The sequence below is a fragment of the Spinacia oleracea genome, chromosome 3, assembly GCF_020520425.1.
Source record: "Spinacia oleracea cultivar Varoflay chromosome 3, BTI_SOV_V1, whole genome shotgun sequence".
Classification (NCBI taxonomy): domain Eukaryota; kingdom Viridiplantae; phylum Streptophyta; class Magnoliopsida; order Caryophyllales; family Amaranthaceae; genus Spinacia; species Spinacia oleracea.
In genome coordinates, this window is record NC_079489.1 from 92,079,917 (window position 1) to 92,107,365 (window position 27,449).

The 27,449-nt window shown below is 36.0% G+C and overlaps 1 protein-coding gene across 1 annotated transcript; it reads left to right on the forward strand.

Annotated features, from left to right (window-relative positions):
- LOC110782554 (phosphoinositide phosphatase SAC7) lies at positions 1 to 27,243 on the forward strand. Its single transcript, XM_056840578.1, has 21 exons — positions 1 to 217; positions 552 to 723; positions 826 to 909; positions 1,594 to 1,721; positions 1,805 to 1,896; positions 2,875 to 2,932; positions 7,713 to 7,769; positions 7,910 to 7,943; positions 8,035 to 8,115; positions 9,536 to 9,642; positions 10,500 to 10,586; positions 10,682 to 10,759; positions 14,936 to 15,006; positions 15,083 to 15,181; positions 19,117 to 19,216; positions 19,522 to 19,630; positions 19,847 to 19,919; positions 24,121 to 24,214; positions 24,856 to 24,948; positions 25,077 to 25,143; positions 26,747 to 27,243. Exons 2-21 carry the CDS (start codon positions 576 to 578, stop codon positions 26,875 to 26,877), a joined length of 1,791 nt encoding a protein of 596 aa, XP_056696556.1. The 5' UTR covers positions 1 to 217; positions 552 to 575; the 3' UTR covers positions 26,878 to 27,243.
- The last annotated feature ends 206 nt before the right edge of the window (positions 27,244 to 27,449 follow it).

Sequence of the window (27,449 nt, forward strand, 5' to 3'; positions counted from 1 at the left end):
AAGGGAGGATGAAATTCAATCGAGTTTCCTCAACTCACGTACGGAACAGTACAATTTAACTAAATTTTCACAAGTCAGGCATTAATAACGACACCTTTTTTTTTTCCGACGTGCACGACATATCTCTCTCTCTTCGATTTCAGATTCCCGGTTATTTTCTCTCTCTCCTCTACTCACTTTACCACGTTCAATCTCCGATTACCACTTTTCTTCTCCGGTAAGTTTCACTGATCTTCTTCTTCTCCTCCTCTATTTTTCCATTAATTTCTTAGGTTATTATGAATTCGTAGACTTTGATAATAATTTTTCACGTAGGTATGTAAATTTATGGGTCTTTGATCATTGAATTAAATAGTTGAGTTAAGATAATTTCACATAATTTTGATTATGACCTTGCCTGCTAAATTTTAATTATTGTTTTTGTTTGATGTTAATTGTTTTGAATTTCAATTTTATGCTTATTTATCTAGATTGTTGCACGAGTTAATTGGTTTAATGGATCTGAAACGTTGTTATTATTGTCGTTGTTGTTATTTTTATTGTTAATGAAGTGGGGAACTGGGGTATTGTGGACAATGATGGGGAAGGGAGATGCTGGACACAAATTGCATGCAAGAATGAGGCTGTGGGAGTTTCCTGATGAGTATGTTATCGAACCCACTGATGGCACCGGTGGCTCGTTTTTGTCAGTCAGCCGTGTGGATGGATCCATGAAGCTACTTGGTTTGTTTTTTTTGGATCTTTTGCTTTAAAAAGATGTGTTTGTGCTTGGGCTTATTGTGCTGTTGTTTAGGTTTTTTGACTGGAATTATATATTATTGTCAGATGAGCTTCCGCAATGCAGTGCTGAGCGCGTACCGAAAATTCAGACGATTTATGGTGTGATGGGGGTGCTGAAGCTCTTGGCAGGTAAGCTGATTTACTTGGTTGTGTGCATGGTTATTGTTGTGTATTTCATTGCATGAACATTGCACTCCGATTTCTTAATTTCTTGTGTTGACCATTATACTAAATGCTTTATGAAATTGGCTTCTGCATTTCCTTTTTCTTCCTATACTTTACTTTTAATTCTTGTCCATTATCACACTCCCAGAGTTGGTGGGAACTTAAATCTTAGGTTGATCAAGTGACTGCCACTTTTCAGTCCTTCCTGGTTGATTTGTTGAGGACCTAAATTGAATTGCAAGTTCATAAGGACGATGCAATTTCTGGCACTTTTGTGTATTGTTTGAAAATTGATCAAAGAATTACGTGACTTCGTGCTACCATCACTGGCGGATTCAGTGTATGGAAGTGGGGTTACAAATTACCTCACTTGGCAAAAGAGATTGCTTAAGTTTAGTTAATTTTTCATTTATTTTAACTAGTGACTCCGCTACATATAATTTCTGGATTTGCCCCAGAATACCATTAAAGAAAACTTTACATGGATTTGCTAATTTCAATATATTTTGCTCTCTTTTGGGAGCTGTTGGTCTAAGTTCTGACGGCATCTAAGGCATGAAAATTCTCATAACAGGTTTAAAGCCACAACTAATGCTTAGATGTCATTTGATCTGTTGATCTACAACCCAATTGTGTTCAACATTGCAGGGCTATATGTATTTGTGATTACAGAACGCGAAGCTGTTGGATCTTACCTGGGGCATCCTATCTTTAAAGTTTCATCTATGAAGATATTACCTTGTGATCAATCCCTTAAGAGTTCTCCAGAAGAGCAGGTAACACTAAAGGATTTTCTTTTCCGTATTTCATTCTTCTAAAGAGACTGAAGCTCATATTTTGGACTTGCCAATTGTGGCAGAAAAGGATGGAGACAGAATTTTCCTCTTTGTTAACTGCTGCAGTGAGCACTCCTGGGTTGTTTTTCTCTTATGACGTCAATCTAACACTGAGGTATCTTATCTGTTCTATCCTTTATTTCTTCTTTTCTTCTCTTCAGTGTTCTTGTCCCCATAAAGTAACATCTCTGCCATTTTAACTATCCACTTATGAAGCAGAGATAATTTCATGAATAAAAAAGTGAACTACTGCAGTATAGTTAGAGTGCTCTTAAGTGAGTGTCAGAATCACAATACCAGTCTGGGAAAGTCCTTGAAGTACAATACCTAACTGAGGCCGAGTATCAAGTGTATCCCACACTAGACAGATAGTGACCTGATCCAACTTATTTTGTTCTAAAAAGAGCTATTTACTGACTCTACATGCATCACTGAGAATATTGAGAAGTCATAATAATGGATTTGTCTTTTTATATCAACTGCAAAGGCATTTATAGACACTTTAGGTATATGGTGCAGGTTGTTAGGTGGGGAGATGGATTTTGTAACCGTTGTTAAGGGCCAGAGTTTGTCAGGCTGAATATGCAGCTCCTCTGGCATTTTAATCCTATTTCATGCTAGTTTGACAACATCGTACTTTTGGCTAAAGCTTTTGTTTCCGAACATGATTTACACCTAAGTTTATTTCTTTATTACTCATATCACAGATTCAGACTTGTCTATTATGAGCATGAAATTATGCTTGATTTCATAGGATAAGTGGTCAGGTTTCTGTCAACTGGTATTCCATTTTTTGGGGGAAAGGGGTGGAAGTTTGGAAGGAATGCACGGATCGGTGTACTAGAATTTTTTTTTTAAAAAAATGTACAGCAACCTTTTATAAAAAGTACATAAAAAATAGAGGCTTTTAAGGTATTTAGGTGGACAACGAACTCCTTATGAGTTAATAGAGATAATAGAGATTCGAAGGCATCATCTGTTTTGACCCTAGCCCTTATTACAACTTTGCAGAAGATGACCGGGTAAGGCGAGAGGGGGGAGGCTAGTCAAGCATGCAATGTGTTTACAAATATCTAATATTTGTCTATTGTAGTATGCAGAGATTGCACGATTTAGGAGATGAAGAAAAAACGATCCCTCTTTGGAGACAGGTAAGCCTACTATTTGTCGATAAGAGTGGATACATGATCATAGGATCTGTAACTATTGTTAGTTGGTTAAATTTACTTGATAAACCTATAGTAATTTGAACACGGAATTTTAAAAATTATCGTGGTGCAAAATGAAAAGACTTAGGCTCTGTTTGGTTTGGCGTAAATCATTTTCCGTGAAAAATGATTTTCCAAGGTAAAACACAATTCCAAACTAATTTATTTTTGTTTGGTTCTTTACAAGAAAATTCATAGAAAAGGGAAAATGGGAGAAGATGGGTGAAGATAGATGGGAAGAAGGAAGAGAGAGGTAAGGAGGAAAAATGGTTTCCTTTCCTTTTAAATGGAAAAGGTTCTTCCACCTTTGAGGGAGTCATGGAAAATTGTTTTCCATCCCATTGCCAAACCAAACAATATAAAATGATTGAAAAGGGGAAAATCGTTTTCCATGAAAATGTTTTACACCAAACCAAACACTCTCTTAGTGTCTTCAACTTTTAATTTTGTCGCCATTTCACTACAACGCCTCATTCTAGTTGGTGGTCAAAGGTTGCTATTTTGAAAATTTATTCTTCGATGTATGTATTTGAGTAATAAGTTGAAAATGTTGTGCAAATTTATCTTGTAAGATTATCCATCAATTATTTTTGTCTAATAGTATGAATGTACTCCGTATTATACAACGAAGGAAAATAATGGTGATATTTGATAAGTTTGCCCATGAAAGTCGAGGATGGACAATTACTTACAAATAAGGGACTACCTTTGTACAGAGTATTTTTGGAGTCTATAATTTTCGGTTATAGAAAGCACCAAGCTGAAACCTAATACAGTAGTTAATATGAAATAAACTAAGGTAACCTTACGCTTGGATAACTTAGCCAAAGCATGCAAGCTAAGAGCCTTAACCACCAATACCAGAATGTTCGTTTCTAAATTTTCTTGAAACTAGCCTTCACTTCAAAAATCAGCAGTGCACTTGCAAGTAGGGGAGTTGGGAGTTCTTGCGTGGTTAACTGTCACGAAACTTGTTTCGGAATGGTAACCAAAAGTTTCGGTTTGGTATTTTCATGAATCGTAACTGTACCATTTAAACCGGTTACTGTTTGAACGGTCAACCGCGGTTTCGGTACGGTTACCCGGCTAACCATAATCCACCATTCGACTTTTGTAATTAATTTTTTATCGCTTTTACCTTATTTGTAAATAATTTTTACAAATAAGAAACATTTGAAAATGAAGATCAAGTCCAACATAATTAGCTCCAAACAAGGACTAAAATTACGAGAATGAAGGAGGGGTAGCAACAACCTCAGTGGTTTTTGGTGGCTCGCAACAATAATGGCAATGTAGGATACCGTTCAACAGATTACGAAGAGGAGAATGTGAAAAGTCAAACATAAGTAACCTCAAACAAGGACTAAAATTATGACAATGAAGGAGGGGGAGCACAACCTCGGTGGTTCTCGGTAGCTTGCGATAACAATGGCGATTTGGGAGACTGTTCGACAAGGAAATGAGACAAATTACAAATTACAGAGAGGAGAATTTGACAAGTTTAGAATGCAATTGAAGGATGAAACCCTAGATGAAAACTTTCCACTTTAGCTTTAGGTGGGCTAAGCTAATGGAGACAATGAGACATGGAGTAATGCTCTAGTGGGCTAAGAAAACTTACAAATTAGAGTACTTTGTGCTAGCACAAACAAAAGCCTCTTATACTTAAATACTTAACTGCTACTTCCTCCATTTTTTTATAATTGCACCATCTTGGTTTTAGCACTATTCACATATTCTTATACAGTTATTTTTTGTGATTTATATGTAAGGAAAAATATAATCAAGTGGGATCTTGTTAGATTCGTCTCGAAATATACTTTAAAATTATCAAATTTTTATAATTTTTTAAAATGTATAATGAGATATATTAGTGGTTAAAATAGTGCATTGACAAGCGTGAAATCCAAGATGGTGCAATTAAAAAAAAATGGAGGAAGTATTATTTTGTGCTTTTTGTCACCTCCAACTAAATTAAAATTTTTTTTTTTAAAAATAGATCGGTTTTTCCAGTTAATCGTTTTGTCAAATGTGTAAACGTAACCGACCTCGTTTAACTGTTAATTTGCCGGTTTGATTACCATACTGTTTATGTTAAATTTTTCTATTCGGTTTACCGATCGTTTAAAATCTGGTTTTCGGTACGGTTCGTGGCTTCCATTTTTTATGAACACCCCTACTTGCAAGCACCGCTTTGGATTTTAAAATTCTCGATTTTTCTCTTCGAAATAAAATCGACATTGAGGACTTGATCGATATCAGTACTAGCATGAAAGAAAATACTAAAACTGAACCAATTTATCTTGTCGGGGTTTCAAAACATCATAATGTCATCTGGAAAAAAAAAAACTAAGATGATGCCTTTTTGTGGGTGAGCACCTCTTACACACAGTAACCATTCAACCATTTCTTGGAAACAAAAGTTGATTTCAAAAAGTTTGGCTAAATAAACCCTTAGTGTTTGGAAAGATACTTGAAGCAACCACTGTTTAGCATTGACAACCGAACAATTGAAATACAGAAGGAATTGTGCTTCTTCTATTGGCTGGGAGTCTTAGGCAGAAGCATTAGGATAATTCATGTGACTTGATCTTTCACATTGTAAATTTAAGATTGCAGAGTAAGCCAAAACTGAGTACATGGAGTGTCACCACCACTGAGTAGGATTCAATTGAGGTGGTAGTAACAATAGATTGTAAACAGATACCCATTAGTGAGTGTTTTAAGTACCTTGGTCCTTTCGCAAAATGATGAAGATATTGACCACTATGTACTCACCGGATTAAGTTTGGGTAGCTTAAATTGAGATCAATAACTGTGGTTTTGTGCGACCATATCACACCTCTGAGGGTAAAGGGGAAATTCTTTAGGATGGCTATTATACCATCCTTATTATGTGGGTTTTAATATTGGCCTTTTAGGAAGGATCTTATTAGGAATAAAAATGTCGCAGACTAGAAAGATGTGTATGTTGAGATGCATGTACGAAACTCTTTAAGGGATAAAATTTTGAATGAAGATATTTGGAAGAAGGTTTACTGTTGGAGTTACGGATGTTGAGTATAAGCTATGGGTGAATGTCTATGTTGGTGAGGGCATTTGAAAAGTCGACCTGAAGTTGCATCGGTAAGGAGAGTTGAGAGATGGGATTATATGGATTTTAGAGATCTCCGGACGATAGTCTTGCCTAATATATTTTTTCACAGGAGCTCCTCTTACAGAAGCCTTTGGGCAGGACTTGTCCAACTTTTATATCAGCAAAAATCTAGATTTGTTTGTTCAATTTTATTGGCATAAGGTATTAGAGCCCAAGTGACAAGTCTCTTTCGGTATAAAGGTTATGAGAGGATTACCAGCACCTGTTACTTTTACCTTAGCCGTGGATATGCTCGGTATGATGTTGGAAAGGATTTGTAGCCATTAATTAGTTAAAGGTTAGGATTAAGGTTAGATGAGGTTCATGTCCCCTATATGTAGTACGGAGATGGTGATTATTTTCTTTGGCGCTAAGTGTGATAGTTTGGAGTAGTCTTTCACGTTCTTCTTCTTTTCTTTTTCTTTTTTTTATGGATAAAACGAAATCTCCATTAGGTTGTTCCAATTTAGATATTATATCCAACCTTGTGGGGTTACATGGGGAATTTTTAGAAAAATTGGGGTACATGGTGTATTTCATTAAACCTTAGGGGTACCGTACTACCACAGTGGAAATTTACTTCTTTTCAAGTTTGTGTGCGAGGTATTGAAATTCATGTGGAAGTAGTCAGTAATCATTTTCTCCCTTTTACTTTTAAAAGACTTATTCAGATAAGTTACTTTTGTACATATATGAACACCATTTTCTTAATGAAAGATGTTCCTATATAGAACTTTTTATTGACCTAAGTGACGTAGTACTTCAAGTTTTCTTTTTAAAATAAACGAGGCTGTTTATTTTTATTGACCAAAGTGAAGTTACTTATTTATCTCGAATATCATATCTTGTGTTGTGCATGTAATTGTCACTAGTGCTTTTAGCAGTAAATAAGGAAAAAACTTAGTTCAAAACTTAAGCAAAAGGCTTCCAGAGTCCAGACTATAAAAAGACTTACACAGTATCATGAAACATAAACTTTATCAATTAACCTGCCCATTCGAACCACAAAAAAAGTTGCCTTGCGAAATACTTCCTCTGTTTATTTTTGTATGCAACATTTTTATTTTCGTGCTTGCCAATGCATAAGTTTAACCCTTTATATCTTTAATTATCAACAAGTAATTATTGTATAAAGTTGATATTTTGAAAATATACTTTTGAGATGAATGTAACAAGATGATCACATGACTATGTTTTTCCTTGAGTTTAAATTACCAAACATAGTCAAAATAGAATATTTGAATAATGCAAAAGTCAAAAAGTTGCGTCTAAAAATAATGGAGGAACTACAATTTTGTAACTGATCCAACTTTCAACTATTGAAATGTACTATGTTCTTGGGACTCTGTTTCATAGCCCACATTATCAAGTGTGTTGCCTTACTCTTCATCTCCTTGTTGGGATAGGGGGTTTAGGGGTTTTATGCCCATTCAGTTAAGTGATTCAGAGGAATTGAGTTCAGTTGTAATTTTAACTTCTGTTTGAGGCTGGCGAGCTGCATATGCTTATTATTGTTATTATTTTTTTAAAATCTAATTTGATTATATAAAAGGGAATTTGTCAATGCTTAAGTTATTGTTGTTGCAGGCAGACCCAAGATATTGCTGGAACAACTATATGATGGAAATGCTTATTGACAACAAGGTTTGTTAATGGTCTTATTTCTCTGTGTTGTTGGTTTCTGACCCATCATCACTATTACTAGTTATCCACTTTACTGTTTCTTCAATAGTTTCTATTACTCTTGCTATTGCATTATTATTGCATTTGTTCTTTTTTGGCAGCTTGATCCATACTTGCTTCCCATTCTCCAAGGAAGTATCCTTTTTTCTTATGTAGTTTTTCTGTTTTTTGGAAGCAACTTTCATTGATATCTTCCTAGTTGACTGGAGTCCTTAACTGTCATAAGCTTTCCATCACTTCCAAGCTGGTATAGGGAATGATACTATTGATGTTACTTTGATTGCTCGCAGATGTACCAGGAGAACTGGTATGCATGTTTTAATTTAAAATTTAACTTTACTGCTCCACCAGGAGCCTTTTCTGCCTATTGTTATTGTACTCGTCTTTCGCCTTGGGTATCCTCTGAAACTGTTGAGAACCTAGTGACCCCAAGACCTCTAAATGACTAAAATTGTGGAGCAAGGATCTTGTAATGCATTGAACATGCCCTATGTTGCCAATGTACTTGAAAACTTACTCTTAATTGCTGAGATGAGAAGTGATGACATAGCCTATTTTAATCTGATCACAATTTATTGCTTATTGACTTATAGTTATGGCATACATCTAGTAATTATCTTTTCTCTGGTCCACTGATCTGCAATTGAAAGCCAGCTAAACTATTTTGATTTGCTGGAACTGGAATACTTAGAAAATATGATAACGCAATCCATGATGTAAAAGAGTCTGTTTATTTTATCATGCGCTGACATAAAGGCTAGAGATTGGTTTATTTGCAAGGATAAAGTAATAAACAAAGGTACTTTGTTTTTAACTCAGCTTCCTATCTCCTTCATTCTGATAGTTGAGGTGTCTCTGTCTCATTTGTTATGTGTGTTATTCCACTGTTTTGAGTAGGGTTATTCTTCTAATAGATCAAGGTAATCTTCTGTGTATGCTCTTAATATTGTTGATATTATGGAATTTAGTCCATGACGAAAACCCGAGTGCCAAATATAGTTTGATTGTCCGGAGGGATACCAATCGGCAATTGCCTCTATTAAAAGTTACTCCATACTCCCTCCGTTTCGAAACATTTACAATGACAAGCTGAAAAGGTAAACTGTCCCCATTATTTCGAAACGGAGGGAGTACCTTAGTCCCTAAATGTTTGCGCAGTTGCATTTTTTAGGGTCAAATAATCTAGTCATGTGAGATCTTGTTAGACTAGGGTATATTTATCAACTTTTTAGATTTTTTACGCCTGTAGAATTGTAGATCTTTACGTTTTAAGTCGTGTCTTGGAGACAGTGAAAAGTCAAATGGAGCAAACAAAAAAGGGGGAGGGAGTATATATCATGCTCTTACAAAATCATTCTTGAGAGGTCCTTGCTGTCCCTCTGTGTACATGATAAAAAATTCTCTTTTGTAATTTAATGTTTAGCTACTGAAGATTTGTGAAGATGAAATTATGAATTGTATGACATTGTGGTGTCTAATATTCCAGTCCCTACTTTTCTGATACTGAAAAGGATATGTATCATTGATAGGCTACACCATTTTTGATTTTCCTTCTTAAGGTAGGCTACTGTTTTGGTTACCTGTTTCTCTATAGGAATTTTTAATAGCTTCTGCAAGACAAACAACCTGATTTGTGCATCTTTCATTCACTTTCTTTGGTAGGAAATAGGGTTTATTTCCATCAACTAAGTCACTGTAATGATTCAGGAGTCCTCAATTTTTTAAAGGTACCCGAATGTGGAGAAGAGGAGCTGATCCTGATGGTTATGTCGCGAATTTTGTTGAAACAGAGCAAATTATGCAGTTGAATGGCTACACAGCATCTTTTGTGCAGGTAAGAGTATCATAATTTCAGGGGTTACGGTGGAAAGCAACATTCAAATAATGAGCAAACACTAGTGTATTGATTTCTCTTTGTAGTTTTTGAGTTCTTAAAGGTTTATGTCTTTGATGATAAACAATAGAATCCCTCGATTCCAAGTGGTTTAATAAAAAAAATGTTAAAATAAAATTCTTCAAAAAAATTCTTCGCTTGTTTTACATGAATACTTATAAAATGTTTACGTATGTCTTTAACTATTTCCGTCCTTGAAATTTATGCATTATAGGTAAAGTTATATTGGGATTATTATCCAGATTATGTAGTGATTTGGGCTAGAATGCTAGTTCCTTTATGGATGTAGCGTTGTCAACTTGTCATAAGAGTCTGTGTTAACTGGTATTTTTTCTTCAATTTAGTACTAAGAGTAGGTTCAGATTATTATGTATTAGTAAGATCCATACTATATTATGGGAGGGAAAAAGTTCCATGTATGTTAGTGAGAAATAACTTGGTTCTCACCTCTTCCTGAAAGTTTGATCTGTTTTAACTGATGATAGTTATTAGTAGTTTATCTACCACAAAATCTTCTTGTTGAGTTGGCCAACCTAAAGACACAATGATAATTCTATGGTGCAAAAAGTTTTTCTGGTGAGTCAATGAATTTTCCATACATTTGCTGATATGGAGGCCGCAAAGGGAAAAAAATTTGGATTTCGACTGATTGAGAATGTTGATCTGATGAACTGTATTACTTGACTTTAGTAAATGAGCAGTCTTCGCGGATATTTCTTGCTCTCTTCATTTATGTATTGGGCTGTGTTGTGTAGGTTATAGGTATGAGTAATACTCTTTCCTTATGCTGTCTGCAGGTACGTGGGTCAATGCCATTTCTGTGGGAGCAAATTGTTAATCTGAAATATAAACCGAAATTCGAAATCGTGAACCCAGAGGAAGCAGTGAGTTTTCTTCTTAGGGGTGGGGTCCACATTTTCAATGAATTTCATAATCTGATTGTTTAACTTACAGGGTTTTTTTTTTGTGCCTCATGCAGCCACAAGTTGCTGAGAGACATTTCCTGGATTTGAGGAAAAGATACGGTGCTGTGCTAGCTGTTGATCTTGTCAATAAGGTATGAGAACAATTCCTATCATTTAGTTGTATTGACCAACATAATTAGTCTTGTTGATAGGGCTGATTTAGGCGTAATTGGATTCTCTTAAATTTTATAATACTCCCTCCGTTTTTATTTTTGTTATACCCACTTATTGAAGTACCGTAGACTAAGAAAAAGGTGGATAAAGCAAGAGAGATGCAGTAAAAAAGTGGGAAGGTGTAAGAAAAAGGTGATTGAGTAAGAGAAAGGGGAGTGGAAATGTGTAAATATTGTGGGAAAAGGGTAAGATGGTAAAAGTGCATGTTTGCCAAAAATAGAATAAAGTAGAAGTGAGTAGAAAAAAAACACCCCTTAATGAAAGTGGGTACGTCATAAAAAAACCGAAGGGAGTATGTACTGAGCTTAAGTTTAATTAATTTTTAGGAGAAGTTAATTCTAAAAATCCAACATTTGGGAGGTCTTCTTAAAACAGTCTCATCCTTGGGAACTAAGAATAATCCTATATTTCTTTACCTTCTTCTTTTAACAGTCCCTGCCGACTAGTGACCGGCTACATTTTTTTACATGGCCTATTTTCTTCTAAAACCCATTTAATGCCTGTGACACTTTTCATTATCTTATTGGTCATCTGCGCTTTTCCTTAATTTCATCACCTCACTCTCCTCCTCCTCCTCCTCCTCCTCCTCCTCCTCCTCCTCCTCTTGCTTTCCTTTCTCTCTCCTCCCTCTTTCATCTGCAGTCTTTTAATCCGCCATTGATGTAACTCAAGTTTTATTATTTGAAAAAATTTATCAGTGATTAATGTAGACATATGTATACATACTCCCATATGTAAATATGTAATATATTCAGAAAAAGGGGTTGTGGAATTGGAATATATTTCCAATACCTACAATTAAAATTCACAGAAATTGCTCAAAATGAATTTAAAAATTGGGTATTGTTTTCCTTCAGCTCCAGATTTGCCTAAAATCCCAGAAAATTCAGTGAGATTTTGGTGCAAATTTACAAACCAGCTCTAATCCTTCCTCTATGTTTACCCCCTTTCTTCACAGCGCCTTCTCTCTCCTCCTAGTTGATAATGTTGTTTTTGATTCCCCCAATTGCAGAGAAATCCATGACAAATTGAAAAACTCAAACACCAAATCAAATTTGGAAAGATCGTGATTATATTGGTCAGTGCAATTCGCATATTAAAAAAAAGTTCATTTAACATCTCAAACACCAAAATCAAATTTGGGAAGACTCGTGCTGGTACATCATTGCAATTGACAATGGGAGGAAGATGAATGAATATTAAAGCGAAATTAACCTATGAATTTTGTTAATTTTTTAAGCCCTTTTATTTGGGGAAAAGGGGGTTGATTTTTTATTTTATTCCTTGCATTCATTTTCTGATTTGAGTTTCTTTATAAATGAATTATTTTGATAATTTACGTGTCATTATAAACTAAGAATGAAAGGGAGATGAACAAAGGAGTAGGAGAGGTGGCTGCAATGTTGAGTAGCGTGGCTAGCGCCTAACAGTGCTAAAAGTTTTCCCAGAGTAACGTGGGAGAAGAGACATAAAAGAAAATTCATGGATTTTATTTTATTTATTATTTATATTTTTTAGAAGTAGGACCAGTAAAAATATGACATGTGACTCATCTTACCTATTGAACAAGTTAGTTCTGGTAAAGGACTGTTTATAGAAGATACTACCAAAAACTGCTTTAAGCTAACCAGTTATCTGAAAGCAGAAAGTAAGAAATGAAACCACTCTCTATCAGCCATTTATTAGATACGAGCTTATGAATTTGATTACAAACACATCCTGAGTTTTGCATGAAGTACTACAAGTAGTTAAAATTTTATCTTGCCAAAGAGCATTGTTCCATGCACACCAAATCCTGCAAACCATCACATCAATACAAGGATGGCACTTCTTCTCTTCGGATTAACTCCAGGATCTGCTTCCTTTCTTCCCTAGATTATATCTGTAGCCTGCAATTTTTTAATAGCAAGTGAAATTACGAAGCAAAAATGAATTGCTGGGCAAGAGGGTCGGTATTGAATAGACAGGCAGGGTCTCAGGTCCAATGCCACAATAAGGCATAAATCATCGTCACATAACCAGTTTATCTTTTGTTTTAAGCTCACACAAGCAGCTGTTCAATATATCAAAGAATGCTTAGGTACATAATACCTACTCCAAACCCATATGTGCGAAGCACACTTTCCTGAGGACCCTGAAGCCAAGAGTAACTAGCTTTGACAGTTTACCAGTTTATCCCCATATACACACTTTGAACCCAAGTATTGCCTTTTCCTACATAAGTAATGTAACCTGCCTGGATGCGGCCTCTCACAGCGCATAACTGAATACCAGCTAGCTTTTATGGGAGAAATGATCCCACCAGCCATTGTCATGTAAATCAATATGGTGTACCTACCAAGTATAGATGTGTCATATACTACTTAATGCTCTCGGGATTCTCTTTATGGTTTGCTCGACAAACTTAGGGGCTGTTTGGTTCAGGGTTTTCAAGAATAGGCAAGGGAAACGGTAACTTTGATTCCCTTAATGATGTTTGGTTCGTCTTTCTATTGATTTCCCTTTCCCTTTATTCTTTTTAGAGTTCTCCAAAACTTCTCTAACCTAATTTCCTTAAATCAATGATTGCGAACATAAGTTTGGGACATTAAATTTTTTATGGGTAGGAGAGTGTTACTGAAATAGTTGTCACTTACAGAATATTAGTAACTTTCATTTGCTTTCGTTGACATGTTTCTTCTTATCTTGTTCGTTTCACTCTTACATTATTCTATGCAAGGATTTAGCTTTTTTTTTGTTTTGTGAAACTTTGTTGTCTTTTTCCATGATGTTGTTCTCATTAAGAGAAGAGCAGTAAATGCTTATCAGTGTTTGGTATTTCGTATAAAGTCCCCAACATTCAATAATTTTATACTACCTCCCTTTTTTTTTTTGTCCCATTAGCCTTTTTTTGCAGTTTCCAATGCATAAATTTGAGAATTTTTGTCTTGAGCTATGCACTTCAAAAATTATGAAGTGTTTGGCCTTGTTTGGCAATTAGTTGTTAGTTGGTTTAACTAGATGCTTGTGTAAAGTGTTTGGTAAACTAGTTTTAAGTTACTCCCTCCGTCCCACATTACTCGTTACACTTACATTTGTACAAAGTTTTAGGTGATAAGTGGTTGTTTGGTTATCAATTGTTATTTTATTGAAAAAGTAGATGTGATAGGAGTTAGTGAAGTATTTTTTTAATTGTATGAGAGAGAGAGTAGGGATCAAACTTTTTATAGTGGGAAGAGAGAGACAATATAATAATTGCGGGGTCATTCCTAATTTAGAATTGTAACAAGTAATCTAGAACGGATGAAAAAGGAAAGTGTAACAAGTAATGTGGGACGGAGGGAGTATTAGCTATTTAATGTGTAAAATGACCATTAAAGACATTGACATAAAGATGTAGGTTGGTAAGGGTTGTAATTTGAGACAAATTAGGACAAAGTTGTCATCTTACACCCACTTTTTCAAACTTTTAATGCAAAAACTCATATATTTAACTTTTTCAAAATTAGCCTTTTAAACCAAAAACTCCTTTTCCAAAACTCTTATAATCAAACACTCCCATTAGCTTTTTGAAATGGTCAAACCTCTACTCACCTCAAACGTCTCTTTTTTGTCCAAACCTCTCATAACCGAACACCCCCTTTATATATTTGCATGGTCAAAATTTCTCTCTTGAAATGGAATATTTTAAATGGACAAACAAAAAGGAAATAGAGGGAGTAGTTGTTATTCTAGTCAGATTTCCTCCCTATGTTCACTCCATTTTGTTGTTCTTGCTTGATGTTTTCCAACTTTTTGGTTCTATGTTACTTGAAAACCCAAAGGTCCATACCAAGTATTACAAAAGTATGTAAAGGAACTTCTTGGTTATATGACCATCTCGAAAAAGAAAAAGGTTTTTTTTTACAAATAATATTAATATATTTTATAGATGTACAAGGACTACTTTCCAAAACCAACATTTCCAAATTTTGAGTTGGATGATTTTCATTTGTGAGAAGATGCTTATACGCAAACAACTTGCTCTTTATGCTTGCTTTTTATGTTAGTGAAGACATTTATAAAATCTTCTTTGCTAGGATTCTTAAGCCATTTTCTGTTCTTGTTCTTGCCAGAGCGGAGGTGAGGGCCAATTGTGCGAGATGTATGGGAGTACAATGCAGAAGATTGTGAATGAGGAAATAAGGTGTTTGAAATATTCTATTCCTTTGTCCCTTACATTTAATATCTCTTATTTTTGCTAAGGCCATTTTCTGGTGTAGATATTTGCACTTCGATTTCCATCGTATATGTGGACACATGCATTTCGAGCGACTTTCAATCCTGTACGACCAAATCTCAGATTTTTTGAACAAAAACAGGTATGAGCAACTCCCTTCTTCCCCGTCCCGTTCCCGTCCTCTCGTTTTCAATTCCATGTTCATGTAAGGCTGTAACCACCACTTTGTTCTACTCTTAATGGGGCCTCAGGGTATTTGTGAAAGGTTAATAGGAACCTCAAAAACATATACTAGTGCTTAAATTAACAATTAAAAGCCTTTTCTTTCACGAATAAAGAGAAAAACGCTTACTTTTATAGCATAATGGTATGCCTATGTTGTAGCAAGAGGCAATAAGGTCAATGCCCATTATTTTCTATCTTAGTTTAAGCAAGAGGTAACAATGGCACCAAACATTGAATTTGGCTATTACAAATGCACTAAATTTTAGAATGACAAAATTGACTACAAGACGGGCTCAACTCGAACTTCAAAACTAGAAAACCCAAAAATCTGACGTTTGATTCGAGCCCGACAGTCAAGCTTGAGTTAAGACTTAAAATTCGCCAGAAACAAATGCCTATTGCTTTGTTAAAGTTTTCGTTATGAAAAATAAAACCAACCTTGTGTATTACTTCCTCTGTTTCTTATTATTAAATGACACACTTGAAATAGGCACATGTATTAAGCTAAAGTAAAAGAGAAACACAAAAGGCTAAAGTACCCTTATCTACCCTTACCTATCCTTATCCATATACACTACTCCTCGACAGAACAATAACCAACCACCCCTACCCACCGTCAATTACTCCTCAACCACCACCTCCACACCCACCTTCTTCGCCGCAAATGTCCTTGCCGTAAAACTTGTCCCCTTCTCTCCTTCTCAGACTCACAACCTAATCACTCCTTTCCTCACCATTACCACCTCCGTCATCGTCAGCAGACTCACATGTCACAACCCCTACCTTCGTCACCACCCAACCACTCCCTTCCTCACCGTCACTTAGGGTAGGGAAAGATCCAACAATTCCAACCTGGGCGAACAAGCCCATGAGACTGAAATCTATAACAACATAAGGTTATAAATCAACAATTTCTCGAATTAACCCAAATTTCTCTAAATTATAGTTCCGTACCTCTCCAATTTGAATCGATTCATCGTCTTTTAATGCCATGTGTTTTTCCAGTCCAAGCGCTTAATAACAACACATCGGGGGGAGAGAAAAGTGCGATGGAATTAGGGTTGTGAGGGCGGTGGTGGAGGACGACGCTAAAGTTAGGGTTTTTAGTACGTGTGGGACGTTGACGGGAAGACGAGGGGAACAAATGAGCAACTTCCGGCCAGCGATAGAGGAGAGAAGATAGTCTGCGACGGTGAGAGAGAAGATGACGGATGTGAGAAGCCGATGGCGAGGAAGGAGAAATCAGGACACCGACGATGAGGGAGGAGGAAATAGAAATGGGGTCGTGGGGGTAGGCCATGGTAGTTGATTACTCTGTGGGGAGAGGGCATAATGTGGGCTAGGGAGGAGAGAGAAGAGAAGCGATGGGGGGAAAGGGGTGACAGAGAAGAGGAGTGAGGGTAAAGATGACAATTCAGCATACAAAACTTTCCCAAAATGGAAGTGTGTCAACTAACAAGAAATAGAGAAATCATATAATATTAAATATTTCATACTCTGTATAATTTAATATGAAGTACAAATTTAAAATAGTGAAAAAATTGCGAGTTTCTTGCAAGTTTTCTAGTAGAGTTAATAATTGCTAGATTTGACTCGTTATCATTAATATCCTCGAGTCGAGTTCAATCGATTTAGTTTAAAAATACCGGTTTATGAGAATTCTTGTCTTATTTTCATCCTTTTTATATCGGGGAGCTATGCTATTACTAGTCTTTGATATACTTATATCTTCTGTAATCGTGTTACTTTGACTTTTTATAACTTTAAGTCTTAATTTAAATCTTGTTTCATGTTTGGCAAGTAACTCGCTAAAGCTTTAGGTCTTTCATTATGAATTTAGTGCTTCATTATCGTTACTAAACGATGATGAAAGTTTAGTCTTTGAAGTTTTCTGTATGATGAAGATTAGCGAATTCAATACATTTTAATAACTCCCTCTCACACTTTCTTTTCTTATCCTTCCCGAATTACTTTTTCTATCTACTTTGGTAAAGGTCCCACGAATATTTTAACGCCTCTCTCTTTTTACTTCTATAAAGTCAAGGTACCACACTTCCTCTCATTCAAAAACAAAAACCACTCTCTAGTCTCTCCTGCACATGTACAACTGTACCTTTTCAATTAAAAGAATTACCCAATTATCTCCTATGACATCTACGTATACATATATAGAATCAAGATCATATGAGAAGCTAAGGTTAAATTGAGAAAATAGAACCATTTCGGGTTCTTCGATCATCATAATCGGATGATATAAGGACCTCGTCAAAGTGAAAATTGAAGAGTTGGGTAAGGTTTCCGTTCCCTTGTTGGAGTGTTAAGTGTTTGACATAGGTGTTGGAAGTAAAGCTTGGAAAAGAGCTTCGCCCGGGCGGAGTGGCTCGACCGAGTGCGAGTACTAAGAAAACTGGAAAGGTTTTCTTTTGTTGCTTGCGTGCCCAAAAGATCGATCGGGCTGAGGCCACAATCATTTTTGTCAAAGGACCAACTCAACCAAAAGCTTAAGTTGATGGTTGAAGCCTCAAGATTAGTTTTATACTCTATCACGCCCCCTCACATGAAATCCTTTGGGCTTGAAGTGTGGATGCAGCATGGGGCTCCTCATGCCCGGCGATAAATATTCCACTTTGAAAGGAGGGGTGGATGAGATTTGAACCTGTGACCTTTGTGTCACTCTAGCTCTGATACCATGTCAGAGGACCAACTCAACCAAAAGCTTAAGCTGATGGTTGGAGCCTCAAGATTAGTTTTATACTCTATCGAGTTTTCCATAATTAAGAGGGCCTTGGGTCCTTGGCCCAGCTAATGTACCAATGTCCGACTTATGTTAAATACTCAGACTTAGCTGTTACGACAAAATAGGAACCTTTAATTTTTTTATTAATTTGACAGGATTCTAACTTCCCTCTCCCCCCCCACAAAGTTGCAACTAACATGAACTAGTAGAAAGTTGGAAAGTATGATGAGTGTGGTTGGACTTAGAAGGTATATGTTGATTGTGCGGACTTGATTTTCTTTCTGGTGGTTCGTGGAGTATGAGGCTGTAAGGTGATGAGTGAATTGAAAAATTTGGATTTATGATTATTTTTCTGCCTATTGGAGGTGTTGTTAAAGTGGCATCTGCATAAGGAATCTGTGTCTGTGTACTTGAAGCACCTCTAGTTAAGTGTGGGAAAAGGAACTTAGAGCTGTTTGGAGACTGGAGTGAATAATAAAGACCAGTTTGTGGTCATGGTGGTGATGGAGGAGGTTGTTTATGATTTGTTTCAGGAAGAAGTTGTCTAGAATTATTTAGATCAACATGAGGGATTTCGAAGTGAGCAAAGTTTGTTGCACTTTGTTACAAATTACCCATGGCTCCATTTTTTTCTCTTGAGGCCACTGACAGCAGGAGAGGGAGTTGAACTGGTTACCTGGCTCATATGGAGTACAGTGCATGTAACAGCTTGGAACATGAGTATTGTAATTAAGTTTGGCATTCCATGTACTGAACAAATCAATCTCCATATACCATATTTAAAATTTCATTGATCTATGAATTAGAAGCTACAATATTTAAAACTCTTTGGCAACAGAGTATGTTGACCTACCGAATCTGGTATGTTCAGTTGTTTTGTTTTATTGAATGTATGTAGTTTTTCTTCTTGAGATGGAATAACACAGAGTATGATCTTTCTTTAACTTTTTTCGTTTATTAATGGTTGTTAATATTTTCCTCTATCACTATAATTAATATTTTCAATGAATGCTGGAAATTGTTAAGTTGTATATATAGGAACATCCTATGTACTTGTTAGTTACTGATGTTCATGTTAAGGACTGCTCATTCCTGTAAATCAATTCCTGTCTTAGGTATCTCCTGCTGAATGAAAAAGGAGAAAAAATTGAGGAGCAAAGTGGCGTTGTGAGAACAAATTGTATTGATTGCTTAGATCGCACCAATGTCACACAGGTGGGTTTGTTGAATGGTTCTGTTTGACTTGTGCTATAACTGAATGAGAATCCACTCTCCCATGTATGTTTCTAGTTGAACTCCATTATGTGGGGTGTTGATTAGAAAAACTTCCCTCTGATAACACTCGGTAATTTTCTTTGCGGCGTATCTGGTTTGTGTTAATTGAACTTCATCTGTTCTCTACATTTTCTTCACTGCAGTTATCTTATTCAGTTATTTTATACTTTTTGTATTAGTCTAACATATCTTGCTGATCTCATACTGTTGATGTTATGCCATGCCTTCATGAATTGTGGTAACAGAGCATGATAGGACGGAAAATGTTGGAATTGCAACTAAGGCGTATAGGTGTTTTTGGTGCTGAAGAGACCATTAGCTCACATTTAAAATTTGATGAGAATTTCAAAATATGTGAGTACTACTGTTTTTGTTTAAATGGTGTTTGATCATTTGAAATTTTGACATTGTTGAAACCATTAGCTCACTTAGTCACATCCAAGTGATGCAACAGTGTTGAAATTGCAACAAAGGTGCAAGGCGTTTTTGGTGCTTAAGAGACCATTCACGTTATATTAATAGTATAAAAGCAAAGGTGTTGATTTATTTCCTCTTTCGTCTCTCTTTTAGTGTGGGCAAATCATGGGGATAATGTAAGCATCCAGTATTCTGGCACTCCTGCTTTGAAAGGGGATTTTGTCAGGTATGTAATCATTGTTTTCTAAGGGAACGCACATTATATTTCTATACTTGTGCAGGAGTAAATGCGAAAATGTGCATTTCTTTGGATGGCATTGTCCCTTGGATATAAAAAAAAATTGCGTGATTGTGATTGGCTTTGGTGCTTACTGCTTACTATCTTCAGCTTTTCAGTAGGTTCACTTTGACAAGAATTATGCCAACGTTGTTTAAACTTGTTGGTTGCTTAGTTTTAAAAAGCGCGAAGCGCACAAGAGCCATGGAGCCTAAGCGCAAAGCGTACGCAGCCTTAAGTGCCAAAAACCTTTAAAATCATTTCTAGAACATATTTTGTACTTAAAACAACATGATACTTATTGTACTTAAAACAACATGATACTTATATTATAAATGCATAAATTAACAAAGGGAAGCATAATTCATACTAGACACCGAAATACCTCTAAGAGGCTAAAGTACTAAACAAAGACTTGGAGTAAGTCACAAGCTCACAAAAGTCACAAACAACATAAAACAAGTAAGTAGAAAGACTAGAAAAAGGAAAAATCCGGCGAGAAGGCTGGAGCGACTGGCCGCTGGCCGGCGAGAAGGCTGCAGCGGGCGCTGAGAAGACTGGAGTGGGCGGCGAGAAGGCTGGAGAATCGCACTAGGGTTTCTCCAAAACCCCCAAAATAATGGAAAGATTTTTTCTCTCTCAAATTACTCCTCACTGCCTAAAACTAAAACTCAGGTGCATTTAAAAACAAATCAGTTATACTTTAAAAAAGAAGGATAAGTCACGTGGGGATCTAAAGCGCGCCCAGACAACAGGAAGCCCACGCTTCCATCGCTCCTCGCCTCCCCAGAAGCGCTTGGAAGCATGCGCTTCCTGTACCTCGCTTGGCTTCTGCCAACAGAAGCATTCCTAGTGGCGCTTCTTTGCTCCCAGCGCTTTAGCGCGCTTTTTAAAACTAAGGTTGGTTGTAGGTTTATTTCTATAGAATCATTTATTTTGTACATATAATGTAGCATTGATTCTGTAATAGGTCAGATAATCAGATTTTTATAAAGAACAGAATTTGGCTTACATTCAATAGATGGTTGTATTAGAAATGCAATTAAGTCATCACTACAAAGTACAGACATTACAACCCCAGACCTTTATAGTGGCTTGACACTCCCACTAAAAGCTACTCCCTCCGTCCCATAATTATAGTCCTGTTTGACCAAAAACACGGGTTTTAAAAAAAAAGGAATATAGTACATGAAAAAGTGGAATAAAGTACAAATAATGATTGAGTTGGATGGAAAAATGGAATAAAGTACAAGGGAAAGAGAATATAGTACATAGGAAGGTGGAATATAGTACATGGTTGGGGTTTTCAATGCATTTTTAATTAATATAGTACATGAGAAAGTGGGGACCTTAATAGCCAAAATTAGAATCGAAACTATAATTTTGGGACACCCGATTTAAAAAACAGGACTATAATTTTGGGACGGAGGGAGTAAAAGAAACAAAATAAAACTCAACTAATTTCTTCTTGTTTTTCTCACTGGTCACCTCTAGGTATTTTCTGACTTCTTCACTCTCACATCTTACAAACTCAATGCCTTCCTTTTCAAGCTAATCCTAACTAACTCATGTTGTTAATACCAATAGTACACCTCCTTCTAGGCTAGTAGAGTACATATTCATCCCCAAAACATTGGGAATTTTTTATTCAACTGGAATACTCTTTATACTTCATGGCTTTGATGAACTTTATGGTTAGGGTATGTAGACGACTTATGAGATCATTTAATTTCTTAGTCTCCTCTGGCAAATGTCCACTACTCCCCGTCCTGTTTTAAGTACCGTCTATTTTTTGCGCGGAGATAAATGAGATTGTGTATAGAGAAATAGGTGTTGGTGGGATTTGGCTTTCAACTTAAAGAATAAATAGAGGGATAAAGCTTACTCGAAGTAAATGTCATTTAACTGTTGGACATCCCAACTCGGAAAATGGGAGTGGCATACATGAAAAAAATGGAGAGAGCAACTATTGTTTAAAAGGCAGTAGTTGTCAAGATCGAAATCTGCTGCATGTCTTTGTGGTATGGAGAGCTTACATCACCATATGCTTGGAACTCCAATTTTATTTATTTATTTTGTGTGCTATTGCATGATGTAATTTTGGTACTCTGTTTGGAGGGGTGTTATTGCTTTATAGGTTGGTGGGTTCAAGAGTCCACAATCGAAAGTCACTGAATTGAGAATTCCTGTTGTAGCAACTGTGAGTGTGTGACACCTGTCTATGGTTAGATGCAGTTTGTTATACCCCTTAAAATAGAGTTTCTTTTTTTCAATCCATTTTAATTTTTGTAGATGCGTTAACTATATACTAACTGCTTTCCCATTTTGATACAACTTTTGGCAAAGTCAGGCTCCTGAAGCCAATGGATTCTTCTAGATGTGGTGTATTTTAGTACCAGTGTGTATCATTTTTTGTTATCTGTAAAGCCATCATTGAAAACATATCTCCAGTGGGCCTGTGGATGAAGAATTAAACCTCTGACTTTTTGTGGCCATTATTTTTTACTGGATCCTAAGTGCTTACCTGATTCCAGTGCCATCTCTGGCAATATGGGGGCCTTGTTCTAAGTTTAAATATTAGGCCCCTAGAAAATTTGTGAAAATTAAATGTAAATCACATTATTAAGATTGTTTATACAAAAATATAGAGCCAAAATACTAAGAATGTTTAAGATTTTAAACGGGTTATTTGAGAAAATGAATTAAATGGTTTGATAGGCATGAAAATGGGTGATTTCTTCATTATTGCAAAAAAATATAAAGGAAGTAGTTCAGTCGATTATAGTTGGAGAGAGAGATATAGTAATTGAGATTTAAGAGCATCAACTACAAAGTATTAGAAATCAAAATCATGGAAACTGGTGGAGAAATTGAAAAGCTTAATTGGGTTTTAATGAGGGAAGTTATTTACTTTTATTGATTATTACTCATTTACTATCATGTGAATTGGCCCAAGTGGGGAAGAAAGACTTTCCGTTGTTTCTGGGTTTTAGACTTTAACTCGACTTTTTTGGCCCCCAAAATTTTGGGGCCAACTTCTGTGTGTCTGACTAGGCCTCCTGAAAGCCACGCCTGTTTTGATTCTATTGTATTTGATGGACTGGGCTCTAGTTACATCAGAAATTCTTTGTATTTCTGAGCAGGACATCTTCTGCAGTTCATTAGAAAATGAAAGTGGTGATTGTTAAATTATTAGTATTCCTGCAGTTGCGACATTCCATCAAAAGAGTAAAGATGTCTTTTGATTTGATGCCCACTGCAAATCATGATTATTACCTCTCTAGTTGACAGATAGACCCCCCTTCCCCCCCTCCTCCCTCCTAGATGACTAAGTTACCTCTCTAAAATACCCTCTCTTACGGTGAAAGAGGGGGGGGGGGGGGGGGGGGGAGGGGGAAAAAGTTGCATAAAAAAGGGGATCTTCCTATGGACCAAGGTACTTTGTAACCTTCACTTAGTCCAGGTAAGGCACTTTGTCACCTTCATCTGTACAAGGTGAAGTAACTAGACTTGTACAGAGAAAGCCCCACTATGTTTGAGGATATTCTTTTGGTGCTCTTCATTTATTTATTTATTGCTTGATTTTGGTGGATTTTCTGTCCTTGTAATTCTCCTTGTTTGGCAATATATTCTTATCTAAATATACTTCCTCCAGAAATTATTTTTAAGTTTTGTATTCCAATTTTGTTATGCAATGACTTTCAATTGTTATCGGGTCTAACTGACAAGGACAGTTTCAAAGTTGTTCATTGAGTGATGTGTTTTTCCGTTGGGTGTGTTAGTATTAGTATGGTATTATGGTTGCCTAAACTTTTCTATATTCCAGGAAAAAAAAGTTGTTGATAACTTGTTTCTGGTCCTGGTTTAGTGTTGATAAGAAAATAATGTAATGAGTTATCAGTGGTTAATTTATTTAGCTATCCTTCCCCTGCTCTCTCTTATGCGTATTCGGACTAGTTCATATGGCATCATAACGATACATTGTATCAATCTGTTAACATTTGTACTTTATGTTGTTACTTATTAAGAATGTTTTGTTCCCATAGTTGATACTTGTATTATATTTTTGATTGTACTGATTCCACAAGCTAATATTAACTTCAACATAAGAAGGCAGAGCAATGTACTTATGCAACACTTTATTTTACAGATATGGCAAGCGTACATTTGAAGGTGTGTTCAATGATGGGAGGAATGCACTTGCTAGATATTATCTGAATAACTTTTGTGATGGAACCAAACAGGTGTAATAACTTTCCTTGTAGCTCGTTGAGTAATACTTCGTATCTGTTAGTTATGGCTCCTGTATTCTTCCTGCAGTAAATAATTTTACTTTTAAAGAGTGAGTTATTGCATAATTTTATGTTTGATTTGATAAGAAAAGAGTAGCATGTTCTCTAAAGCAAAGTGGACAACTATTGAGGATTAGACAAAATGGAAAACGAAGCAGGTTAAAATCTAGTAAATAATTGATATGTTACAAGCTAATGTATACTTGTTCATCAGTAGTTCAGTTTGCCTTCTGCAGCTCCATTTAATATTTTTTTTATAGTGCATTAACACTAAATGTGCATTGTGGAGTGTACTACTTCTGCCTTGTCGAAAATGTTTTTTTTTTCTTTTTCTGATACATGATTATCAATCTTCCCTTGAAAATGTTTGAAATCTAATGCTTTGTACTCAATATGTTCTCCATTCAGTTAAAATAAGTTTGGTTGTATCAATTAGTTCATGTTGTCTCTTTTGCATTGAACTGTCCAGCAACATCATATTCATATCTCATGTTACTCAATTCTTTTCTTTTTCTGATTTCTTATGGTCATGTAAAACATTCCTTAAACTAGATCCCTTATTTGTTGTTCACTTGTTATTGCCATGTTTCCAGGATGCCATTGATATGGTGCATGGACACTTCATTGCTTCTGTCAGTCGAGATATGACTACACAACCTCAAAAAGGAGGCCTTGAGACTGTAGCTGTGAGTGATTGCTATAACTTTATCGCTAGAATTCAGTGGCTACCTTTTCTCCCTATGTGCCTCTTTACCCTTTTGTAGACACAGTCCATTGGAAACGTGTAATGATCTAATGACTTTTGTTATTGTAGTCTGTTCCTATAGGTCTTTCCTTGGTCTTGGCTGGAATCGTTTTCGCATTCATGTCTCTGAAGCAAGGTGTGTTTTGTATATTACTGTTGGGTTCTTTTCTTAAGGCTGACTTTTCTTATGCAAATGAGTCTCTTCCTTTATAAAGTAGAATTACAAATAAACAAGTTTGCTTCAGTTGCCCACGTGTTATTTTCAGTGTACCTGTTTGTTTCACCCCCCGACCTAACAGAAGAGGAAACCAGGAAGAAGTGGGACTGTGGAGTCTTGGTCTACATATCTATCATATAGCACACAAATAAAAGGAAAACTGGCTTAATTTATTCCAAGTATGAGTATTATGCAGGGAAAAAAACAACAAATAGAGGATATGTGTCTAGTATTTATTTGGCAATGAAAGGGAATCACCATAAGCAAAACAAACCAAGGCAAAAGCAAAAAGCGCTAAGAGTTGAGTATGATTTATACTTGCGCCTCAGAAGCTCTCCATGCTACCTTAAACATAATCTCTCTAAAAATTACATCCGGAACTTTACAACTCTGAGAGAAAAAAATTCCATTCCTCTTCAGCCACGTTTTTTAAATACATTCAGCAAAACAAATCAGATACAACTTGAACTTGAGGCTTGACTTCTTACTGCGTCTAATAACCTACTCAATTCCTCTGACAATCCTCTAGCAGGCCTGACAAGTGAAAAACCCTTAGAACCTTCACCCAAGCTTCAGCAGAAAACAGCAAAGAAAGAATAGATGCTCCACAGTTTCCCCATGCAGACCACAGAAAACACAAACATCAGTAGAAATGACCTGCCAAGACAGAAGCCTGTCCTATGTCCATAGTAAACCAAGCCATAAAAATGTTCCTTGGAGGAGCTCTGTTGTTGCAAAAAAAACTCTTATTATGAGTGCCAGAGAACTAACATGGTCTTGTTCAAAATAATACCTCCTTTAACAACTCTTATCCAGCCTCCAACTGCAACCACTAACTCCCAACAGCTTAAAATTTTCCTCAAACCATCATGACGTTGTGCTAGGATACTGAAACTCATCACATTGCGTCCAATATTTTTTGGAAAGTAACTAATCCCAGGTTTAACTAATTCACTTTCTATAGAACATCAACTGCATTTAGGTATGGTCGATCTCGTTGCAAGTTGGTGAATGAAGTATCGAACCAATATCCAATTGGAATTAAATTGTCCAGAATATAACTAACAAACTGTGAGATTGTTTTCTTTCAGATATATTTTAAGTCTACTTTTCCTTTCATGTTCATGGGTGTTAAGTTTAGAAGTAAAATCATGTTATACTTTTTCCTTTTCTAATATCTACCACAAGGATTTGTCCATGGTAGCACAAGGATTTCAAAGTTATGTTTGAAATGGTTACTATGTTAGCTTTTATGATTATATTTTACGTATACAACATGTTTACTTCCAACAAATTAATAATGATACAGCATCCTGAAAAATCGGATTGGTTTCCAATTGGCATGATCTTTTGGCCCAATTCTGGTACATGTTTGTTGCCTGCATCATCCTTCTGTTTCAAGGATTTGTTTTTTAATATCTTATGTACCTCATTTTATTATAGATAGATATTGTTCTCTAAGAATAATTGCGTACAACAAACATCCAGATGTTCTTATTTTTGTTGCAATTTTGATAAACAGTTCGGTTAGATTGGCGACACCTATTCTTTTCACTTCTGTGGGCAAGCTTAAGCATCGCTATAGCTGTATTTGTGAGAGCCAATGGTCGGGTGTTTTGCAATCGGCCCCGTCTGCATAAGCCTCGACGCTGATCAGAATTCAATCAAGGGGTGATTCGTGCAGAAGTTAAATGGCTGGCTGCTTCTTGCTCCATTTTTTGTGTCATGTTCGACATTCTGAGTTTTCATTCTTATTATTTGATTTCTTGTTAGTTTTCTATTTTATTGGGCTCTTTTGATAGGAAGGTCTCCCACAAATTTAAGTTCTATAGCAAGGGGGGGGAGTATTTTTCCAAGGTTCGTAGTTCCCACAAACCGTCTCTTGAACCTTTTTTGTCTGAATATTGTATGTTCTGTAGAATCAAGTTCTAATATTATGGGTTGGGATTAATTTTGTTTTAACATCCAAACCTTAGTTCCTTGCTATGACAAGTTTGATTTCCGTTGGATTAAGAACAATGAAGTTTAAGGTGATTCCTTATGTACCCCCTAAGGCTTTGAATATTCACCACGTCGACAACTGTATATGTGCTCTTTTTTTAACTATTAAACATGACATGTTAATTTACAAGGGTGCTTGTGTTCTTTGCTCATTGTGCGCTGTTGTCCAATAGAAATGAACGCACTCTTATTCAGAGATCTCAATGTAAATAGAAAAGAACGTG

Bases quoted from the DNA above. Each gene is read 5' to 3' on its own strand.
- LOC110782554 (XM_056840578.1), top strand. From the start codon at position 576: ATGATGGGGAAGGGAGATGCTGGACACAAATTGCATGCAAGAATGAGG. The intron at 2,933-7,712 runs GTAAGCCTACTA...TTGTTGTTGCAG, and splicing joins CGATCCCTCTTTGGAGACAG to GCAGACCCAAGATATTGCTG. The intron at 10,760-14,935 runs GTATGAGAACAA...TGTTCTTGCCAG, and splicing joins CTGTTGATCTTGTCAATAAG to AGCGGAGGTGAGGGCCAATT.